The 25,177-nt window shown below is 43.1% G+C and overlaps 1 protein-coding gene across 1 annotated transcript in view; it reads right to left on the reverse strand.

Annotated features, from left to right (window-relative positions):
* Nucleotides 1-11,956, reverse strand: part of LOC145347584 (calcium-activated chloride channel regulator 1-like) — a 42,430-nt gene extending 30,474 nt beyond the window's left edge. Inside the window, exons 1-3 of the mRNA XM_080195169.1 lie at nt 11,787-11,956; nt 11,484-11,627; nt 8,539-8,686 (exon numbers count right to left, since the gene is read on the reverse strand). Of these exons, the coding sequence (XP_080051295.1) occupies nt 8,539-8,686; nt 11,484-11,627; nt 11,787-11,948 (454 nt within the window). The 5' untranslated portion in view covers nt 11,949-11,956. The remainder of the gene's footprint in view (nt 1-8,538; nt 8,687-11,483; nt 11,628-11,786) is intronic.
* Nucleotides 11,957-25,177: the final 13,221 nt, after the last annotated feature.

The following is a 25,177-nucleotide window of genomic DNA, read 5'->3' on the forward strand; positions in this document are numbered from 1 at the left end:
CTTCAACGGGCAGAGAATTCCAGAGATTCACCACCCTTTGAGTGAAGAAGTTCCTCCTCAACTCCGTTCTAAACCGCCCCCCCTTTATCTTGAGGCTGTGCCCCCTAGTCCTACTGTCTTTTTTGAGCGGGAAGAGTCTTTCCACCTCTATCCTATCCATCCCATTCATCATCTTATACGTCTCAATGAGATCTCCCCTCATTCTTCTAAACTCTAACGAGTACAAGCCCAGTTTATTCAGCCTCTCCTCATAGCTCAACCCCCTCAACTCCGGTATCAGCCTAGTAAACCTCCTCTGCACTCCCTCCAAGGCCAAAATATCCTTGCGCAGGTGCGGCGCCCAAAACTGCACACAGTACTCCAGCTGCGGCCTCACCAATGCCCTATACAGCTGCAGCAAGACCTCCCTACTTTTATATTCAATCCCCCTCGCTATGAAGGCCAGCATCCCATTCGCCTTCCTGACCACCTGCTGCACCTGCAGGCTGGGTTTTTGCGACTCATGCACAAGGACCCCGAGGTCCCTCTGCACCGTCGCCTGCTGCAGTTTTTCGCCACGTAAGTAATAGTCCTTCCTACCATTCTTCCTACCAAAGTGGACCACCTCACACTTGCCAACATTAAATTCCATTTGCCATTTCCTGGCCCATTCGCCCAGCCTATGTAGATATAAAAGTAGGGAGGTCTTGCTGCAGCTGTATAGGGCATTGGTGAGGCCGCAGCTGGAGTACTGTGTGCAGTTTTGGGCGCCGCACCTGCGCAAAGATATTTTGGCCTTGGAGGGAGTGCAGAGGAGGTTTACTAGGCTGATACCAGAGTTGAGGGGGCTGAATAAACTCGGCTTGTACTCGTTGGAGTTTAGAAGAATGAGGGGAGATCTCATTGAGACGTATAAGATGATGAATGGGATGGATAGGATAGAGGTGGAGAGACTCTTCCCACTGAAAAAAGACAGTAGGACCAGGGGGCACAGCCTCAAGATAAAGGGAGGGCGTTTTAGAATGGAGTTGAGGAGGAACTTCTTCACTCAAAGGGTGGTGAATCTCTGGAATTCTCTACCCATTGAAGTGGTGGAGGCTGCCTCGCTAAATATTTTCAAGAAGCGGGTTGATGGGTTTTTGATAAGAGAGGGGATTAAGGGTTATGGGGAGAGGGCCAGAAAGTGGAACTGAGCCACGACAGATCAGCCATGATCTTATTGAATGGCGGGGTAGGCTCGAAGGGCCGGATGGCCTACTCCTGCTCCTATTTCTTATGTTCTTATAATGGCTCCCTGAGAGCTCAGCAGCTGGCTTCCCCTACGGGCAAGAATCACACTTGGGCTGATATTTCTTTCTAAGTGCTGTACAATTGCATCTGGGTGTTTCCCAAAAAATGGGTGTGGTTCTCTCCCATTTTCACTCTCATTTGTCACTTAGAATTTTTTTGGTAAGATCGCCCCTCATAACCTTTGTTCACTCAAAGGTTGTGCAGCCATGCAGCAGTGTGAATCACTGTCACTGTGTGAATCACTGGGTCGCTGTCTGTGTGGAGTTTGCACATTCACTTTGTGTCTGCGTGGGTTTCCTCTGGGTGCTCCTGTTTCTGCCACAGTCCAGGAATATGTGGGTTAGGTCACTGGTCATGCTAAAATTGTTCCTTAGTGTCCTGAGATGTGTAGGTTAGAGAGATTAGCGGGTAAATATGTGGGGATGTAGGGGTAGAACCTGGGTGGGATTGTGGTTGGTGCAGACTAGATGGGCCCAATGGCCTCTTTCTGCACTGTAGGGATTCTATGATTCTATGAATACTCATAAAGCTGTTTGAGAGTTAGTAGGATTTCCACCAGGTGATTCACAATGAGCAAATGAACTGGACCACATGCTGTTGGCAGAATGTAGAAACAACATCTGGGAACACAATCCACTCTATTACCTGCACAGATCTTGAACACTGCGAATGCTAATTGAGAAATAACATGATGGGGAGATGGGAAGAGTCAGAGGCAAAGAAATTGAGGCTATTAGCAACTTTGACAGCAATGGACAATGAGTGACCACAGGCCCAGCAGGCAGCAACTTTTCCTGTGGGAAGCAACAGAATCTGACACAGTAGAGAGGGATGATCTTAGTTCTGGTGGTCAGGGTGGAGAATCAGTTTGGGTTGAGATGAGAAATAGTGAAGGTAACTTGTGGAAGTGGTTTATAGGCCTCCTGATGGTATTTACTGCAGGATATGGCTTATAGGAAGAAATAATGGGAGCTTGTGAGAAAGATAATGGTAATAATCATGGGTGATTTTAATCTACATATAACTGGACAAATCAGATTTGCAAAGGTGATCTGGTTGATGAGTTCATAGTGCCTTTTAGAGCAGCCCGTTTCAACACCAGAGAACAAACTATGCTAGATCATCAGCAATGAGCTAGGACTAATTAATTTGATTTATTATTGTCACATGTATTAGTATACAGTGAAAAGTATTGTTTCTTGCATAATGTACAGACAAAGCATACCATTCATAGAGAAGGAAAGAAGAGAGTGCAGAATGTCATGTGACAGTAGGAGCCCTTGGGTAACAGTGATTATAATATTATAGTAATATAAGACTAATGAATTAAACTTAAATAAGGGTGATTGTCAGGGCATGAAGAGCTGACTGAAGTGAACTGAGAAATTATGTTGAGGGATAGGTCAGTAGAGATATAATAGCAGGCATTTAAAGAGATATTTCAGAACACTCAGAAAAGACACATCCATAAGAACATAAGACATAGGATCAGAATTCGGCCACTTGACCCATTGAGTCTGCTCCGCCATTCAATCATAGCTGATATTCTTCTCATTCCCATTCTCCTGCCTTTTCCCATAACCCCTGATCCCCTTATTAATCAAGAACCTATCCATCTCCGTCTTAAAGACATTCAGTGACCTGGCCTCCACAGCCTTCTGCGGCAAAGAGTTCCACAGATTCACCACTCTGTGGCTGAAGAAATTCCTCCTCATCTCTTTTTTATCCCTTTAGCCTGAGATTGTGCCCTCTGGTTTGAGTTTTTCCTATTAGTGGAAACATCCTCTCCATGTCCACTCTATCCAGGCCTCGCAGTATCCTGTAAGTTTTAATAAGATCCCCCCTCATCCTTTTAAATTCCAACGAGTACAGACCGAGTCCTCAACCAGTCCTTACACGACAAGCTCTTCATTCCAGGGATCATTCTTGTGAACCTCCTCTGGACCCTTTCCAAGGCCAGCACATCCTTCCTTAGAAATGGGGCCTAAAACTTCTCACAATACTCCAGATGGAGTCTGACCACAGCCTTATACTATCTCAGAAATACACCCCTACTCTTGTATTTGAGCCCTCTCGACATGAATGCTAACATTGCATTTGCCAGAGAGAAAGAAAAATCCCAGTGAGAAAGAAAAACATTAAGGCAAGAATGTACCGTCCGGGCCTACTTAAGGAAGTTAAAGAAAACATCAAATTGAATGAAAAATAATTTTGCAATGATGAGTGACGTGTCAGTAGGTTGGACAGCATATGAAAAACAGTAAAGAATAAATAAAAGAATAATGAGAGGATATTAGATTTTGAGAGATTGTTAAATGGGAATGTAAAAATAGTAAGAGATTTGACAGATCTTTAAAAGGGAATAGAGTAAGTAAAGTGAGTGTTGGTCTTTAGAAGAGTGTGAATGGGGAATAAGTATTGGAAAATAAAGAAATGGCAGCTGAATTTAATGAATATTTTGCTTCACTGTAGAGATAGAAATAAAATCCGAGAGGTAATTGTGATTCAAGAGGCGAAAGGAAGGATGGAATGTAAAACAGTTATAATCAGCAGGCACTTATAAAGTCTCCATGCAATCCAGCAGAATCAACATAGTTTTGGTGAACATGGCGAGGGAATGGAAAATCTCATCCATTGGGCAGAATTTTCCCAAATGTTGGCAAAGGCTGACAGTGGGTGGGAAAAGTGGCATTGAAGACACTGACACCGGACAGGGGCATTTGTATGATGCCATGCCACACTGGCTTTTTTAAAGGCCGCCCCAGTGTACAAACATTCACATGGAAATCCTCCCACAGCCATGCTCTCTGTCACGCAACTGTTCCTCCCCCTACGTCTATCAGGTTGTGCCCAGTCATGACTGTCTCCTCTGAGCAATACACTCACCTGAGCTCTTCTGGGAGGGCTGCTCGTCCGGTGGAAGACTTGGGGAACCAAAGGGGTCTCACACGATCCACACTCCCACCAACATGAATGGACTTTCTTACTGGGGGAATGATTCGGACGTAGAGGCCCGATAATGAAATACTAATGTATGGAAATGCTGTTAATGACATTCAATGTTGGGAAAATCATTACGTCACTGGTGGGGTTAGGGGTCAATCACACCATGCTTTTATGTTAGTGTGAATTGGGATCTAGACATCTGCAAGATTTTCTACTCTCCTCCCTGAACCCGCCTGATGAAAATTGGAGTAGAAAATTCAGCCTGTAATTCTCAAAAGTGATCCATTTCACCTCCCATTCTGTTGAAAGCTTCCAAGCTTTTCAAAAAGAAAAGGTCCCATGTTAGCAAGAACTTTTTGCTAATCGTTTGCTGGAGTTGATCTCAGTCTCTCTGGTGTGTTCCATAAAACCTGAATAATCTATGTTGATTTTAATCAGGCAATTGAGGTTGGCTGCTTGAATATGAGTTCCCTGATGAAGGGCCAAATTGATGATCCAATCAGGGAGCCCCATGCTCTGTCATTAAACAGGAGTGTCAGTTCCTCTGGCACTCCAAATGTAGACTGCATATTGAGAGCACTGTGTAGTGTTTTTGGGTGTTCTAAATAAAAGGATTTAGGTGAAGGAACTTCTGCCTCCAAGGATTTATTATAAGGTATTAAATTCAAAAAAATACTCAAGTAACTGGAAATTTCCCCTCTCCCTGTATAACCTATTATAGAAAAGATGTTATTAACCTATAAAACATGCAGAAAAGATTTACTAGGATGCTACCAGGACTTGATGGTTTGAGTTATAAGGAGAGACTGGATATAGTGGGACTTTCTTCTCTGGAGCAAAGGGGTGATTTTGTAGAGGTCCATAGAATAATGAGGAGTATAGATTAGCTGGATAGTCAACATCATTTCCCAAAGGTAGGGGAGTCTAAAACTAGAGGGCATAGGTTTAAGTGAGAGGGAAAAAATACAAAAGTGTCCAGAGAGGCAATTGTTTCACACAGAGGATGGTGAGTGTCTGGAACGAGTTGCTAGAGGCAGTACTGGAGGTGGGTACAATTTTGTCTTTTAAAAAGCATTTAGACAATTACATGGGTAACATGGGTATAGAGGGATATGGGCCAAATGTGGCAATTGGGACTAACGTAGTGGTGAAAATTGGGTGGTCTGGGCAAATTGGGCCAAAGGGTCTGTTTCCATGCTGTAAATCTCTCTGACTCTATAACTTTGCTCCACAACTCTGTAACTCTATAAGTTTGCAGATGACACCAAGATTGGTGGCATGGTGGACAGTGAGGAAGGTTATTACAGCAGGATCTTGATCAATTGGGCCAGTGGGCTGACGAATGGCAGGTGGAGTTTAATTTAGATAAATGTGAGGTAATGCATTTTGGTAGATTGAACCACAGCAGGACTTAATTGATGGCAGGGCATTGGAGAGAGTTATAGAACAAAGAAATGTAAGAACATAGAACATTACAGCGCAGAACAGGCCCTTCGGCCCACGATGTTGCGCCGACCAGTTAAAAAACAATGACCCTCTAGCCTAAACCAATCCCTTTCCATCCATAAACCTATCCATGGATCTCTTAAACGCCCCCAAACTAGGCGCATTTACAACTGCAGCAGGCAGGGCATTCCAATCCCTCACCACCCTCTGGGTAAAGAACCTACTCCTGACATCCGTCCTATAACTACCCCCCCTTAATTTAAAGCCATGCCCCCTCGTGCTAGCTTTCTCCATCCGAGGAAAAAGGCTATCACTGTCCACCCTATCTAAACCTCTAATCATCTTATATGTTTCAATAAGATCCCCTCTTAGCCGCCTTCTTTCTAACGAAAACAACCCCAAATCCCTCAGTCTCTCCTCATAGGACCTCCAAAGGGTACATGCTCATAGCTCCTCAGAAGTGGAGTCACAGGTGGACAGAGTGGTAAAGGAGACATTCAGCATGCTTGGTTTCATCGGTCAGAACACTGAATGCAGGAGTTGGGACATCTTTCACAAGAAGTTGTACAAGACATTGGTAAGGCCACACTTGGAATACTGTGTGCAATTCTGGTCACCCTATATAGGAAGGATATTATTAAAAAAGAAAGAGTGCAGAAAAGATTTACTAGGAAGCTACTGAGACTTGATGGATTGAGTTATAAGGAGAGGCTGAATAGACTGGACTTTTTCTCTGGAGCTGAGGCTGAAGGGTGACCTTATAGAGGTCTATAAAATAATGAGGGGCATAGACAAGTTAATACCTTTTTTCAAAGGTAGAGGAGTCTAAAACTAAAGGGCATTGGTTTAAAGTGAGAGCGGAGAGATACAAAAGTGTCCAGAGGGGCAATTTTTTTCCCACAGAGGGTGGTGAGTGTCTGGAACAAGCTGCCAGTGGTAGTAGTAGAGGCGGGTACAATTTTATCTTTTAAAAAGCATTTAAATAGTTACATGGGTACGATGGGTATAGAGGGATATGGGCCAAATGTGGGCAATTGGGATTGGTTCAGGGGTTTTAATAAATTAAGACGGCATGGACAAGTTAGACTGTAGAGCCTGTTTCCATGCTGTAAACCTCTATGACTCTATGATTCTATAACTATGTTGCTAAAGGATGTGTTCATTGCTCACATGCGTGTTCTATTGATCTCAAACCCTGGTTAGCAGGCTGCTCAAAAGTCCCTCAGTTAAACTCAGGCACTGAGCTGTTTGAGCTCAGGAATCAAGTTTCTTCTACTTTTTCAGGTTTTGAAAATCCCCTCAACGTCAATCCAGGAAACTTTAGTCAAATATCTACTGTGGAAAAGTTATTGGAATCTATAATTAAGTACAGAATGAGCATTTAAAGAAACTTGAGCTAATTAGGGATCCAATTTGTAAATGTAAGCTCATTTCAATCAAATGTAGTTGCATTGTTTGAAGAAGTAACTAAAAAACAATTACTTGTCGTTATATAACCATAAGGCGGGATTCCCCACCAATCTACCCTCACCCCCCAGATTGCGCTTTGCAGCAGCAGAGGCAACCTATCATTGGCCGGTGGTGGAATATTCCAGCTCCACTGCTGTCAACGGATTTACCCATTACTTGCATCTTCTACCCATCAGGGAACCCACAGTGGAGGCTAGCCATCAGTGGGACCAGATGATCCCACTGGCAAGAACAGCTAGAAAATCTCGGCCACAATGACCCAGAAATATTGCGTGAGTTTTATTGAGCAAACTTTGCTGAATCGCATACAGATATATTCACAGCCTACTGAACATTTACTAAAAGGTTTCAAGGAGTGAGTTAAAGGAGGAAAGAGGTAGGGTGGTTTAAGTAGGAACTTCAAAGGATTAGGGACTTAGCAGCTGAAGGCATGGCAATTAAAGCGGAACAATTGAAATCCAAAACGCTCCAGAAGCCAGAATTGAAGGAGTGCAGAGGTCTGAGAGGATTATAACACTCAAAGAAAGTACAAAGATTGGAAGGATGAGACCCTGGAGGAATTTGAAACAGGTGAGAGTTTTAAGATCAAGGCATTGCTCGACTGGGAGTTAATTCTAGGGGAACAAGCACAGATGGGTGAGTTGAACTTGGCGTGAATAACAACACAGGAGACAAAAGTTTTGACCAGTTTAAGTCTATGAAGAGTAGAAAATGAGAGGCTGGCCCGGAGAGTGTTGGAATAATGAAGACTAGAGAGTAACAGTCATGGGATGAGAGTTACACAACAGTTAAACTTGTGAAAGGGTGGAGATGAGCAATGTTACAGAGGTGAAAGTGGATCGGCTCAATGTTGAAGGCAATATATGATCAAATTAATTGCAAATAGTCTGTTTCAACCTCAGAGAGGGGTCAGGAAAGGGTTTTGAGTTGGTGGCTAGGGAACTGAATTTGTGGCACACAATGACTATGTGTTCCCAAGATGTACCAAAGGAAAGTGTGGACGGTGCAGACTCGATGGGCCAAATGGCCTCCTTCTGCATTTTTGGGATTCTAAGATTCTATGAAATTGAGGGTTATCCAGTATTGGATACTGCACAGTGGTCTGACAAATCAAACAGTATTTGATAAGGAAATATGTATCAATGTAGTTGATATGGATTTCCAGAAGACATCCCTAGGTTCCACAGAAGATCTAAAAAAAGCAAAAGGTCCTAGCCTAAGTAACAATTTTAAATCTGAACTTAATAGATTTTTTGCTGGCCAATGATATTAAGCGATATGGAGGCAAGATAGGTAAAGAAAGAGGATTCTGATTTACTCAGATCATATTGAGGTCTGCATGGCCAACTCCTTTCTTGTGTAATCAGTATTGAAGCATGCTACAGGAATGTTAACTTAGTTATTTACCTTTTGAGGCAAAAACTGGGATCAGACTGTTTAGTATAAAGTTTGGGGTGACATGAATATACCGGCCCTTCTCACCACATCCGCCATACTGTAGAGTGTACGGATCATCTCCATATTTAAGATATGGTTCAGCAATGACAACATCAGCCTAGGAAAAGACAAATAGATGTTTTGATATGGGAATCACTTCAACGGAGACCATACTCCCATCCACCCATCCATAAGCACCTGTATACATGCACCCTCCCACCCACAAGCACGTGTACATATACACTCACCTGTGCTCACGCACACACAACACACCCACCCACACATACACACATGTGCACACGGACATGTACAACACAGTCATATACAATACACTCACCCATATACATAAGCACATGTATACACATACGTGCACATATAGGCTCACACACAATGATACACATGTATACAGGCACATGCATGCATACACATACATGCACACACAAATATACATACAGGCACACACAAATACACATACAGGCATGCACATGCCCACACATATATGCCCAGACACACATGTCCACAGTTGAGGAGTGCACTGCCCAAAGCAGAATTATAAATATATGTAAATATCTTTGCAGTACTTGGGATTGAAATTCTGTGGGGATTTTCCCCAATCTGTTGGCATGACTCTGAGTGTAAATATTCTGAATAATTATAGCTGTGTTACTTATAGGATAAAGAAACAGTCAGCAACTGCAGTGTTAAAGTGCCTTATGTACTCAAAGCTGGCTGGACATACATCACTGTCTGAGAACTTTGTCATGATGTGGAGATGCCAGTGTTGGACTGGGGTAAACACAGTAAGAAGTCTTACAAACTAGGTTAGAGTCCAACAGGTTTATTTGGTAACAAACACCACTAACTTTTGGAGCGCTGCTCCTTCGTCAGGTGAGTTGGGAGTTCTGATCACAAACAGTGCATATAAAGGCACACACTCAGTTTACAGAATACTGATGCTAATCCGTATTCTACGCATTCTAATCAGTATTTTGTAAACTGAGTGTGTGCCTTTATATGCACAGTTTGTGATCAGAACTCCCCACTCAACTAATGAAGGAGCAGCACTCTGAAAGCTAGTGGCATTTGTTACCAAATAGACCTATTGGACTTTAGCCTGGTGTTGTGAGATTTCTTACTATGAGAACTTGGTCCCATGGTGCCTGGTGACCTGGAACAGTCCTGCATCTCGATTCCCCTCCTCCTCCCCAATGCTATTTGACTCTGGCTCCCCCACCATTGGTGTCAGATTCCACATTTCAATTAATATTTCTGCAGAGATTCACCTTCACCCCCACTATTTTTCAATTCTTTTTCCCATCTTCTTTGATGGCAAACACCCATTCCCAGATCTCTGCTACCCTCCCCTATTCTAAGATCCAGGGTGGCATGGTGGTACAGTGGTTAGCACTGCCTTTTCTAAGTGTCAGGGTTCAATTCCGGCCTTAGGTAACTGCCTGTGTGGAGTTTGCACATTCTCTCCATGTCTACCTAGGTTTCCTCGGGTGCTCCGGTTGTCTCCCACAGTCTATAGATATTCAAGTTAGGTGGATTGGCCATTCTAAATTGTCCCTTAGCCTCCCAAGATATGTCAGGGGATGCGTGGGGTAAATGCGTGGGATTAAGGGAATGGGGCGGCGGGTTGACCTGGGTAAGATGCTTTGCCAGAGAGTTGGTACAGACTTGACTGGCTAAATGGACTCCTTCTGCACTGTAAGGATTCTATGACTTGCAATGCTCCTAAATTTTGCCACCCACCTCCATAAACTCCATTCTCAGTTCTCAACACAACACATACCACAACACCATTGGAATTGAGACTCCTTGCCTCATAATGCATATTCCCAGAAAACCCTATATGTAACCTAGAGAGATCCAGGTATCATCCAGACAGTGGGTTAAAGCCTATTACCTGACTTTCCTCAATACTGCCATCACTTGGAACCTCTTCCCATTCCTACTGTTGCCAAATACCGTATACCTTCCTTCATCAACCATGCTGTCAGGCCTGAAGAATCACAACCTAATGTTTAATGTCCACTGGTGTCAAAGTGTAGATTTACCTGGATGGTCCTGGTGAACCCCAGAATTAGGCACCTTAATGCTTCTGAAATCCACCATCACCATACATCCTCCAGGATCCCATAACCCACTCCCCAGTGCTGATAAACCTGTGAATGTTAGGATTTTTAATTGGGAAAAGGCAAAACTGTTAGACACAGGTAAAGGAACTTTTCCTAATATTCAAATGTACAGGGTTGTGGAACTCAAGCACCTTAAAGCACCAGAACAATTTTGCAAATATCATGAAACAAAAATGGAACTTATTCTCAACATACAAATTAGGAGCAAGAGTATGTCATTCAATAAGATCATGGCTGATCTAATTGTGGCTTCAACTTCATTATACTGCCTACCCCTAATACTCTGACTCCCTTGTTAATCAGAAATCTATCAATCTCTGTCTTAAAATTAATATTCAGTGACCCAGCCTCCACCAGTCTCTGAGGAAGAAAGTTCCACAGACTAACCAACGTCAGGAGACAAAAAAATTCTCCTTGGCTCTGTCTTAAATGGGAAACTTCTTATTTTTAAAACTGCGTCCTCATCTCTAGTCTCTGACACATGATTAACAATTGTTCCTTGCAAAAGATTTCCCCTTTTATTAAATAGGGTATTCCTTAACTCATTGTGGAGAGCTTTAGTAGATAATCTTTATGAAAACACGCACATTCAGAAAAACTTTTAGAAAGTATGAGATTCTACTGGGAATCCTCTTAGATTTGCACCAGTTCTGCCATTGAAGCTTTGGCATAAAGACCCACTGCTGATTGTGAGCAGGATTTTCAAGCGAAGTTCCATGGGCTGTCAAGGAGCAGCTGGAAGGGATTTCTCAGACTTCACCACTCACTTCTTACCTTCTCGTAGGATTCAGTCGTGGGTCTGTGAACTGAGCTGGAATTAACTGACCATGTTTGAGGCAGCAGGATTTTCACATCTGAAAAATAAACTTGTTGCTTGGTTGCTTGGTGGAGGTAGGAGGAGGCAGCAGTCACTATTTCCTGTGAAGCAAAGACAAATTTCAAATCAATACCAAGCTACATTATGACAGGGAAGGGAATATAATATATTCCTTAAGGTCTCCCTCTCCTCACCAAATCCTGAATTCCAAACAAAGCAAAGGCTACTACATCTCTCCAGGTAGCACATCAATAACTCACCTGAATATTTTTAATAATCTTGTCATTATATTCGACCCCTGGGTTAATAGCAATAAGTATGTCTCTATATCCATTATTCTCCAACTTTAGCCCAGAGCTATTAATAAAATAGCCACACAGAAGGTAACTGAGCACCAAGTCAAAAGTGTTTTGGAACTTCATCGTTGCACTCTGGCTTTGGTCTGCTCAAGAATACTTCCTGAATGTTAAATGACACATACATCCTGAGAATGAGCTGAATAGAATTATTAGAGGGCTGTGCTTGTACTAAGAGTATGAAATTACACCAGAAGATTCAGAGTCTGTGACGCTTAACATGACCATGAATTGGATTAGGAATAAATCTAAAGCTACCAGACCAAAGAGAAGCCATGAGTCCCTTCCCACATTAAATCTATGAAAAGTCATGTAGTCCCTTAATTTAAGGGACAAGTTGAATTAAATTTGAAATGAACTTGATTTATGATTTCAGTTCTATAGAAGTAAAGGTTTTGCTCAGCAAGGTTTATACAGTGCAAACAAAGTCATGATCAGAAGGTTGCCAGCACAAACTTTCTACTTAATATACTCTACACTTCATCAGAACATAGAATAATTGCTATATTTGTTGGGGCATATATCCCTTGGGTATGGGGTGAGCTGTTGGGATTTGCCCAGAGTGGTCAGTCAACATTTGGAGTGCGGAACAAGTAGACTGAATAAAGATCTGCATTCCCTGATGCCTAACTATGGAATAATATAACAGGATTTAACACTGGCGACGAAGGTGGCGTTTTTCCACGGCCTATAAAATGAAGGACTGGAATCTCCAACAAAAACCATCTAGAGATCTGCAGTGCACAGTAAAAAAGAAATTCTCAGAGGATGGGTAGGACCATGAAGCTAAGAAGGCGTCATGGGAGACAGTGGATGGATTCGGGAGTTGTCAAATGTTTCGAGTTGGTCTCCACAACTGTCGCTGGAATAGGCTTGCAGGTGATCGAAGGGACTTGTTGTCAGATGTGGCAATACTAAGCACTTCAGTCAACTTAAGTACAGCAGCCAGCATGGGAAAAATACGCTTCGAGCCTTGTCCAGAGGCAGGAAAACCCTGGCGGTCGATTCAGAGAAATGATGGGAAAGTTTGGACTGACTGGGACACTTGATGAAGAGGCTGAGTCAAGGATGGCCTCCATTTTGTCACCATGAATAGGGTGGTGGACAACCTCATGGTGCCGGTCTTTTTGAATACATTAGGAAGTAAAACGTTTTGCATTTTGAGAAGCCTGCTGCAGCCAGAAAAAGCAATGGAGAAAACCTTTCAGGAGTTGTGTATGATACTGGAGAGGTAATTTGTGCCAAAATCGCTGCTGATTGCAGATTGGTTCAGGCCTTACAAGTCAGACCAGATGGAGGGCAAGACCATTGCCAAGCTTGTGGCATCCTTGGACAGCCCAGCAAAGCACCGTGACTTCAGGGCTTTCTTGTAAGGTGCATTATGGGACCAATTTGTGTATAACCTCCAGCAGGGAACAATCCAGCACAGACTGTTAGCTGGATTTTAAGAATGCATTGGAGATCGCAGTCTCTGGAACAGGCTGTTGGGGATGCGACACCTTTAGGCAGTAGTGCCAGGGTGCACAAGATGGCAGAGGCTCCGAGGAGCCAACCAGAAACTGAGGAATGACACCTTTGTGGCCAAGGGTGTCACATGGAGTCCAGTTGTTGGACAAAAGGAGCTCAGTACTGGGAATGACACCTTTGTGGCCAAGGGTGTCACATGGAGTCCAGTTGTTGGACAAAAGGAGCTCAGTACTGGAACAATATGAAGGCAGGCCACATTGCCAGAAACTGTAGTGTACTGACTTTCCAGGAGAAAAGGTCAGGGGGCAAACTCCGAAGGAAGTGGCAAGTGGTTTGCTGTCATATCCGTCCTCAGCCTGCTGCAATGCTCAGTGATGCCCTAAGCAAACTGGAAGAACATAGAACAGGACAGCACAGGAACAGGTCCTTCGGCCCATGATGTTGTGCCAAACATGATGCCAAATTAAACTAATCCCTTCTGCCTGCCCTCGGTCCATATCCCTCTATTCCTTGCATATTCATTTGCTTACCTAAAAGCCCCTAAATGCCCCAGTCATACCTGCCTGCACCACCACCCTGGCAGCGTGTTCCAGATACCTACCACACACAGTGTAAAAATACTTGCCCTTCACATCTCCTTTGAACTTTTCCCCCTCAGCTTAACTGCATGCCCCTAGTATTAGACATTTCAACTCTGGGAAAAGGATTCTGGCTGACAATCCTATCTATGCCTCTCATAGTTTTATAGATTCCTATCAGGTCTCCTCTTAGCCTCCACTGCTCCAGAGAACACAACCCTAGTTTATCCAGCTGTCCTTATAGCTGATACCCTCTAATCCAGGCAACATTCTGGTAAACCTCTTCTACGCTCTCCTCAAAGCGTCCACATCCTTCCTGTGATGTGGTGACCAGAATTGAACGCAATATTCTGTAAGTGTGGCCTCACCAAAGCTCTATAATGCATCCTTGCGTGGCATCCTGACTCTTGTACTCAATGTCTCGGCCAATAAAGGCAAGCATGCCATATGCCTTCTTTACCACCCTATCTATTTATATGGCTACTGTCAGGGAGCTATGGACTTGAACTGCAAGATCCCTCTGTACATCAATACCATTCAGGGTCCTGTCACTAAAGTGCAGGTTCTCACATTTGCCCAGATTAAACTCCATTTGCCTTTTCTCTGCACATATCTGCAACTGATTTATATCGAACAATAACCTTTGCCACTATCCATAACTCCACCTATCTTTGAATCATAGAGTCAGAGGTTTACAGCAAGGAAATAGGCCCTACAGCCCAACTTGTCCACGGAGCCCTTTTTTGTTAATGATTGAGCTAGTTTCAATTGCTAAGCATTTGGCCCATCTCCCTTTATACCCATCTTAGCTATGTAACTGTCCAAATGCCTTTTAAAAGACAAAATTGTACCCGCCTCTACTACTGCCTCTGGCAGCTCGTTCCAGACACTCACCACCCTCTGAGTGAAAAAATTGCCCCTCAGGACCCTTTTGTATCTCTCCCCTCTCACCTTAAGCCTATGTCCTCTAGTTTTAGACTCCCTTTGGTAAAAAGATACTGACTATCTAGCTGATCTATGCCCCTCATTATTTTATAGACCTCTATAAGATCATCCCTAAGTCTCCTATGCTGCAGAGAAAGAAGTCCCAGTCATAGAGTAATAAAGGTTTATAGCATGGAAACAGGCCCTTCGGCCCAACTTGTCCATGCCATCCTTTTTTTTTTAAATCCCTCAGGTAATCCCAATTGCCTGCATTTGACCCATAACCCTCTATAACCATTGTATCCATGTAACTATATAAATGCTTTTTAAAAGATAAAATTGTACCCTCCTCTACTACTACCTCTGGCAGATTGTTCCGGACAGTCACCACCCTCTGTGTGAAAATATTGCCCCTCTGGACACTTTTGTATCTCTCCCCTCTCACCTTAAACCTATTCCCTCTAGTTTTGGACTCCCCCTACGTTTGGGAAAAGATATTGACTATCTACCTTGTCTTCACCCCTCATTATTTTATAGACCTCTATAAGGTCGCCCCTCAGCCTCCTATGTGCCGGAGAAAAAAGTCAATTCAGCCTCTCCTCATAACTCAATCCATCAAGTCCTGGTAGCATCCTAGTAAATCTTTTCTGCACTCTTTCTAGTTTAATAATATCCTTTCTATAATAGGGTGACCAGAATTGCACGCAGTATTCCAAGTATGGCCTTACCAATGTCTTGTATAACTTCAACAAGACATCTCAACTCCTGTATTCAGTGTTCTGACCTATGAAACCAAGCATATTGAATGTCTTCTTCACCACCCTCTCCACCTGTGACTTCACTTTCAAGGAGCTCTGAACATGTACTCCTAGATCTCTTTGTTCTGTAACTCTCCCCAACGCCCTACCATCAACTGAGTAAGTCCTGCCCTGGTTTAATCTACCAAAATGCATTACCTCACATTTGTCTAAATTAAACTCCATCTGCCATTTATCAGCCCACTGCAATTGGAGATAACCTCCTCACTGTCTACCATGCCACCAATCTTGGCGTCATCTGCAAATTTACTAACCATGCCCCCTATATTCTCATCCAAATCATTAATATAGATGACAAATAACAGTGGGCCCAGCACTGTTCCCTGAGGGATACCGCTGGTCACAGGACTCCAGTTTGAAAAACAACTCTCTACAACTATCTTACAGAAGCCAATTTTGTATCCATTTAGATACCTTAGCCTAGATCCCGTGAGATTTGACTTTATGCAACAACCTATCATGCAGCACCTCGTTAAAGGCCTTGCTAAAGTCCATCAACTGCACTGCCCTCAACTACCTTCTTGGTTACCCCTTCAAAAAACTCAGTCAAATTTGTGAGACATGATTTTCCACTCACAAAGCCATGCTCACTGTCCGTAATCAGTCCTTGCATCTCTAAATGCCTGTAGTTACTGTCTCTCAAAGTACCTTCCAACAATTTACCCACCAGATGTGAGGCTAACTGGCCTGTGGTTCCCAAGCTTTTCCCTGCAACCCTATCCAGTCTCTCCTTATAGTTCAAACCATCAAGTCCTGGTAGCATCCTAGTAAATATTTTCTGCATTCTTTCTAGTTTAATAATATCCTTTCTATAATAGAGTGACTAGAACTGTACACAGTGTTCCAAGTGTGGCCCTACCATTACCATGATCAATTTCAACAAGATGTCCTAACTGCTGTATTCAGTGTTCTGACCAATGAAACCAAGCATGCAGAATGCCTTTTTCACCACTCTGACCACCTGTGACTTCACTTTCAATGAGCTATGAACATGTACCCCTAGATTTCTTTGTCCTATAACTTTCCCCAACAGTCTACCATTAACTGAGCAAATCCTAGAACATAAGAAGTAGGAGCAAGAGGAGGCCATCTAGCCCCTCGAGCCTGCTCTGCCATTCAATAAGATCATGGCTGATCATTTTGTGGACTGAGCTCCACTTCCTGCCTGCTCACCATAACCTTAATTCCTTCACTGTTCAAAAATTTATCTATCATTGCCTTAAAAACATTAAATGAGGTAGCCTCAACTGCTTCACTGGGCAGGGAATTCCACAGATTCACAATCCTTTGAAGAAGTTCCTCCTCAACTCAGCCCTAAATCTGTTTCCCCTTATTTTGAGGCTATGCCCCCTAGTTCTAGTTTTACCCGCCAGTGGAAAGAACTTCCCTGCTTCTATCTTATCTATTCCCTTCATAATCTTACATGTTTCTATAAGATCTCCCTTAATTTTTCTGAATTCCAGTGAGTATAGCCCAGTCTACTCAGTCTCTCCTCATAAGCCAACACTCTCAACTCCAGAATCAACCTAGTGAATCTCCTCTGCATCAACTCCAGTGCCAGTATATCCTTTTTCAAGTAAGGAGAACAAAACTGTACACAGTACTCCAAGTATGGCCTCACCAACACTTTATACAACTGCAACATAACCTCGCTGTTTTTAAACTCCATCCCTCTAACAATAAAGAAAAAAATTCCATTTGCCTTCTTAATTACCTGCTGCACCTGCAAACCAACTCCTTGAGATTCCTGCACAAGGACACCCAGGTCCATCTGCACAGCAGCATGCAGCAATTTTTTACCATTTAAATAATAGTCTATTTTGCTGTTATTCTGACCAAAATGGATGACCTCGTATTTACCAACATTGTACTCCATCTGGCAGACCCTCGCCCATTCATTTAGATTATCTATATCCCTTTGTAGACTTTCAGCATCCTCTGCACACTTTGGTCTTCCACCTGCCTTAGTGCCATCTGCAAATTTTGATGCACTATATTTGGTCCCCAACTCCAAATCATGTAAATCATAATAATTGCGGTCCCAACACTGACCCCTCAGGCGCACCACTAGTCACTGATCACCAACCAGAAAAACACCCATATACCCCCACTCTTTGCTTTCTGTTAGTTAACCAATCCTCTATCCATGCTAATACATTATCTGTAACTCTGTGCACCTTTATCTTATGTAGCAATCTTTGGTGCAGCACCTTATCAAATGCTGTCCAGAAATCCAGATATACCACATCCACAGGTTCCCCATTGTCCACTGCACATGTAATGCTCTCAAAGAATTCCACCAAATTAGTCAAACATGACCTGCCCTTCATGAACCCATGTTGCAACTTACCAATGGGACAACTTATATCCGGATGTTTCGCTATTTCTTCCTTGATGATAAATTCAAACATTTGCCCTACTACAGAAGTTAAACTAACTGGCCTACAGTTACCTGCCTTTTGTCTACCTCCTGTTCTAAACAGCAGCATCACACAGGGCAAGTCCTGCTTTAGTTTGACCTACCAAAATGAGAAAAGTCATTTGCAAACTCACTAACTTACCCATCTACATTTTCATCCAAGTGACTTATATATGTGACACGATCCTAGTATGGATCCATAGAAACTAGAAGCAAGGGTAGGCCATTTGGCACATCAGGCCTGCTCACTATTCATGATGATTATGGCTGATCATCAAATTCAATATCCCCATATCCCTTGATTCCTTTAGCCCCAAGAGCTATATCTAATTTCTTCTTGAAATCAGACAACATTTTGGCCTCAACTACTTTCTGTGGTAATGAATTCTACAGAGTCCCCACTCTCTGGCTGAAGAAATTTCGCCTCACCTCAGTTCTAAAAGGTTTACCCCACATCTTCAAACTATGACCCCTAATTCTGGACTCCCCCACCATCAGAAGCATTCTTTCTGAATCTACCTTGTCTAACCTTACAGATCCCTGTGAAACCACTAGTTAGGGACCTCCAACCAGAAAAACACCCTTCCACCACTACTGTCTGACTTCTATGGGTAAGCCAGTTCAATGGGTGGCTGAGTCATTGTGGGTCCCATGCACATTAATCTTCTGGATGAGCCTACCATGAGGGACCTTGTTGAAAGCCTTACTAAAACTATGTCAACAACATCCACTGCTCAACCCAAATTGACCACCTTCATCAACTCCTCAAAAATATCAATCAAGACGTGACCTGCCCCACACAAAGTCATGCTGACTTTCCCTATTTAAGCAATGCTTTTCCAAATGCGAGTAAATCCTATCTCTAAGAATTCTCTGTAGTAACTTCCCAACCACTGACGTGAGACTTATCGGTCTGTAATTTCCTGGATTATCCCTTTTTCCTTTCTTGAATAGAGGAATAACATTAACTACTTGCCAGTCATCCAGGACCTTTCCAGTGGCTAATTTGATTGATTTTCTTGATGATTAAAGAGCTAATTAGCTACCTATGAAAGCAATTTTAATGATTACTTACCTCCTTATAACTTAACACTTGAACTCACTATTTCCATCCAACTCAAAGAACAAAGAAAATTACAGCACAGGAACAGGCCCTCTGGCCCTCCAAGCCTGCGTCGACCATGCTGCCCAGCTGAACTAAAACCTCCTACCCTTCCAGGGACCATATCCTTCTATTCTCATCCTATTCATGTATTTGTCAAGATGCCCCTTAAAAGTCACAACCGTATCCCACTTCCACTACCTCCCTTGGCAACAAGTTCCAGGCACCCAGCACTTTCTGTGTAAAAGATCTGCCTTGCACATCTCCACTAAACATTGCCCCTCGCACCTTAAACTTATGCTCCCTAGTAATTGACTCTTCCACCCTGGGGAAAAGCTTCTGACTTTTGATTTTCCAAAAAAAGCACTCTTAATTAGCCAAGCAACACCAACAGTTCAGACAACACATTGGTTGAGAGCTTCATGTTTTTAGGTGTTCAGATCACCAACAACCTGTCCTGGTCCCCCCATGCCGACACTATAACTAAGAAAGCCCACCAACACCTCTACTTTCTCAGGAGACTAAGAAAATTTGGCATATCTGCTATAACTGTCACCAACTTCTACTGGTCCACCATAGAAAGCATTCTTTCTGGTTGTCTCACAGCTTGGTATGGCTACTACTCTGTTCAAGATTGGAAGAAACTACAAATGGTCATGAATGAAGTCCAGTCCATCACTAAAACCAGCCTCCCATCCATTGACACTGTCTACATTTCCTGTTGCCTCAGAAAAGTAGCCAGCATAATCAAGGACTCTGCGCACCCTGGACATACTATTTTCCACCTTTCTCTGTGAGGAAGAAGATACAAAAGTCGAAGAACACATAACAACTGACTCAAAAACAGCTTCTTCCCTGCTGCCATCAGACTTTTGAATGGACTTGCCTCGCATGAAGTTGATCTTTCTCTGCACAATAGGTATGACTGCAACAGTACATTCTGCACTCTCTCCTTTCCTTCTCTATGCACAGTATGCTTTGTATAGTGCACAAGAAACAATACTTTTCATTGTATATTAATCCACATGGCAATAATAAATCAAATCAAATTTTAAAAAGCTGTTCTCCTTGATTGAGAGATCATTAATGAGGGGACATAATTTTAGGATGAGGAATAGAAGATGCAGAGGGCATTGGAGAAAAAACTTCTTCATTCGGAGGGTGGTGGGAATCTGGAATGCACTGCCTAGGAAGGTAGTGGAGGCTGGAAATCCTACAACCTTTAAAAGATATTTGGATGAGCACTTGAAATATCACAACATTTAATGATATGGGACAAGTGGCCTTTTGGAAAATATCCCTTTGGTTTTACAGCTCCAAAACAAGACAGTGTGACCAAGCAATCAGTATTGCTAGCATGCGGCACACAAGCTTCCTCCCACCTTATTTCACCTGACTCTCAGTACTATCAGCATGTCCTTGCATTTTACTTCTCCATCACGTGTTTATCTAACTTCCCTTTCAATGCATCGATGGAATAACCTCAATGACCACATGCAACATTTTTACTGCTTTCTAAATAAAGAGACTTTCCTCTGAATTTTGGTGAACATTATTTATGACTTTCACAATGATACCTTCCTGTTTTCGGCAGCCCACAGCTGGAATACAATTTCTCAATGTCTACATTATCAAACCCTTTCATTATTTTGAACATCAGCCTTCTAACCCTTTTCTAGAGAAACGAGCCCCAGCCTGTTCAAACACTACTAAGACCCATTTGTATCTCTCCCTTCTAACCTTAAATCTATGCCATCTAATTGTTAGACTCCTCTATCTTTGGGAAAAGATAGTAATATTGACTATCTAGCTGATCTATGCCCCTCATTATTTTATAGTCCTCTATAAGATTACCCCCAAGCCTTCGATACTTCAGAAAAAGAAGTCCCAGTACCCAGCCTCTCCTTATAACTCAAACCATCAAGTCCTGGTACCATCCTAGTAAACCTTTTCTGCACTCTTTCTAGTTTAATAATATCCTTTCCATAATAGGGTGACCAGAACTGTACACAGTGTTCCAAGTGTGGACTTACCAATGTCTTGTACAAGATGTCCCAACTCCTGTATTCAATGTTCTGACCAATGAAACCAAGCATGCTTGAATGCCTTCTTCACCACTCAGTGACTCCACTTTCAGTGAGCTATGCACATGTACCCCTAGACCTCTTTGTTTTATAACTTTCCCCAATGGCCTACCATTGACTGAGTAAGTCCTGCCGTAGTTTGAACTACCAAAATGAGAAAAGTCATCTGCATTTTCATCCAGGTGATTTACAAACAGCAGAGGTCCCAATAGAGAAAAATAGCGAGGCATCTTGAGGAGAATTATTTGGTAGAGCAGACGCAGCACGATTTCGTTAAGGGGAAGTCGTGTCTGACGAATTTATTGGAGTTCTATGAGGATGTGTCTAGGGAGGTGGATAGAGGAGAGCCGGTGGATGTGGTGTTTATTGATTTTCAGAAGGCGTTTGACAAGGTGCCTCACAAGAGGTTATTACAGAAGGTCAGGGGGCATGGAGTTGGGGGTAGGGTGTTAGCGTGGATAGAGGATTGGCTGTCAAATAGGAGGCAGACAGTGGGGGTCAATGGGTGCTATTCGGATTGGCGGTTGGTGACTAATGGAGTGCCCCAGAGGTCGGTTCTGGGGCCTCAGCTATTTACCATTTATATAGATGATCTGGAGGAGGGAACCGAGTGTATGGTGTCGAAATTTGCTGATGACACCAAGATTGGGGGAACGGCAAATTGTGCGGAGGGTGTAGGGAGTCTGCAGAAGGATCTAGATAGGCTGGGCAAATGGGCCAGGAACTGGCAAATGGAATTTAATGTTGGCAAATGTGAGGTTGTCCACTTTGGTAGGAATAATGGTAGGAAGGACTATTACTTATGTGGCGAAAAACTGCAGCATGCGACGATGCAGAGGGACCTCGGGGTCCTTGTGCATGAGTCGCGAAAACCCAGCCTGCAGGTGCAGCAGGTGGTCAGGAAGGCAAATGGGATGCTGGCATTCATAGCGAGGGGGATTGAATATAAAAGTAGGGAGGTCTTGCTGCAGCTGAATAGGGCACTGGTGAGGCCGCAGCTGGAGTACTGTGTGCAGTTTTGGTCGCTGCACTTACGCAAGGATATTTTGGCCTTGGAGGGAGTGCAGAGGAGGTTTACTAGGCTGATTCCGGAGTTGAGGGGGTTGAGCTATGAGGAGAGCCTGAATAAACTAGGCTTGTACTCGTTAGAGTTTAGAAGAATGAGGGGAGATCTCATTGAGACATATAAGATGATGAATGGGATGGATAGGATAGAGGTGGAGAGACTCTTCCCGCTCAGAAAGGACAGTAGGACTAGAGGGCACAGCCTCAAGATAAGGCGGGGGGCAGTTTAGAACGGAGTTGAGGAGGAACTTCTTTACTCAAAGGGTGGTGAATCTCTGGAATTTTCTGCCTGTTGAAGTGGTGGAGGCTGCCTCGCTAAATATTTTTAAGACGCGGGTTGATAGGTTTTTGATAGGTAAGGGGATTAAGGGTTATGGGGAGAGGGTGGGAATGTAGAACTGAGCCATGACAGATCAGCCATGATCTTATTGAATGGCAGGGAAGGCTCGAGGGGCTAGATGGCCTAATCCTGCTCCTATTCCTTATGTTCTTATGTTCAATACAGATCCATAGAAACTAGAAACAGGTGTAGGCCATTTGGCACATTGGGCCTGCTCACTATTCATGATGATCATCAAATGCAATATCTCCACATCTGTTGATTCCTTTAACCCCAAGAGCTATGTCTAATTTCATCTTGAAATCAAACAACATTATGGTGTCAAGTATTTTCTGTGGTGGTGAATTCCACAGAGTCACCACTCTCTGGCTGAAAAGATTTCGCCTCATTTCAGTTCTAAGCGGTTTACCTCTTATCCTCAAACTATGATCCCTAATTCTGGACTCCCCCACCATTGGCAACATTCTTTTTGAATCTACCTTGTCTAACCCTGCGGATCCTTGAGGAACACCACTAGTTATGGACCTCCAACCAGAAAAACATCCTTCCACCATTACTCTCTGACTTCTATGGGCAAGCCAGTTCAATGGGTGGCTAAGTGATTGTGGATCCCATGGATATTAATCTTCTGGATGAGCCTACCATGAGGGACCTTGTTAAAAGCCTTATTAAACTAGGTAGATAAATCTGCTTCTCAACCCTCATTGACCACCTTTATCACCTCCTCATAAAAAAAATCAATCAGGACATGATCTGCCCCGCACAAAGTCATGCTGACATTCCCTAATTAGGTTATTCTTTTCCAAATGCAAGTAAATCCTATCTCTAAGAATTCTTTGCAATAACTTCCCAACTCATCGGTCTATAATTTCCTGGATTATCCCTTTTTCCTTTCTTGAACAGAGGAATAACATTAACTACTCACCAGTCGTCCAGGATGTCTTCAGTGGCTAATTTGATTGATTTTGTTTGATGATTAAAGAGCTAATTTAGCTACCCCGAAAGCAATTTTTATAACTACTGACCTCCTTATAATTTAACACTTGAACTCACTGTTTCCTCCCAACTCAAAGAACAAAGAAAATTATAGCACAGGAACAGGCTCTTCGGCCCTCCAAGCCTGCATCGACCATGCTGCCCAACTGAACTAAAATCACTTACCCTTCCAAGGACCATATCCCTCTATTCCCATCCTATTCATGTATTTGTCAAGACATCCCTTAAAAGTCACTATTGTGTCCGCTTCCACTACCTCCCCTGGCAACAAGTTCCAGGCACCACCATTCCCTGTGTAAAACATCTGCCTCATACATCTCCTTTAAACCTTCCCCTCGTGCCCTGAATCTATACCCATGGTAATTGAGTTCTCCACCCTGGGAAAAGCTTCTGACTATCCATTCTGTCCATGCCTTTCATAACCTTGTAGACTTCTATCAGGTCAGACTTCTATCAGGTCACCCCTCAAACTCTGTCGTTCCAGTGAGAACAAACCACGATTCCCCAACGTCTCCTCATAGCTATTGCCTTTCATACCAGGCAACATCCTGGTAAATCTTTTCTGTACCTTCTCCAAAGCCTCCCCATCCTTCTGGTAGCATAGTGGAATTGAACACTATATTCCAAGAGCGGCCTAACTAAGTTTCTATGAAGCTGCAACATGACTTGTCAATTTTTAAACTCAATGCCCTGCCGTATGCCTTCTTGACTACTTTCTCCACCTTCATTGTCACTTTCAGTGACCAGTGTACGCCCAGATTCCTCTGTCTATCAATGCTCTTAAGGGTTCTGCCGTTTATTGTATATTTCCTATCTGTTTCAGACCTTCCAAAAAAAACACTCTCAATTAGCCAAGCAGCACTAACAGTGCAGACAACACATTGGTTGAGACCTTCATGTTTTTAGGTATTCAGATCACCAACAACCTGTCTTGGTCTCTCTCTGCTGACAGTATAGTTAAGAGAGCCCACCAACACCTCTACTTTCTCAGGAGACTAAGAAAATTTGGAATGGCTGCTACAACTCTCACCAACTTCGACAGATGCACTATAGAAAGCATTCTTTCTGATTGTATCACAGCTTGGTATGGCTCCTGCTCTGTCCAAGACTGCAAGAAACTACAAATGGTCATGAATGAAGCCCAGTTCATCACACAAATCCGCCTTCCATCCATTGACACTGTCTACATTTCCTGCTGCCTCAGAAAAGCAGCCAGCATAATCAAGGACTCCGCGCACCCCAGACTCCATGGGGAAAAAGATACAAAAGTTGGAGATCACGTACCAATCAAATCAAAAACAGCTTCTTCCCTGCTGCCATCGGACTTTTGAATGGACTTGCCTCACATTAAGTTGATTTTTCTCTGCACCTTCGCTATGACTGCAATAGTACATTCTGCACTCTCTCCTTTCCTTCTCTATGCACGGTATGCTTTGTCTGTCTCATGCACAAGAAACAATACTTTTCACTGTATACTAATACACATGGTAATGATAAATCAA

Source organism: Carcharhinus amblyrhynchos, chromosome 9 (genome assembly GCF_965287045.1).
Source record: "Carcharhinus amblyrhynchos chromosome 9, sCarAmb.v2.hapA, whole genome shotgun sequence".
Taxonomy (NCBI): Eukaryota; Metazoa; Chordata; class Chondrichthyes; order Carcharhiniformes; family Carcharhinidae; genus Carcharhinus; species Carcharhinus amblyrhynchos.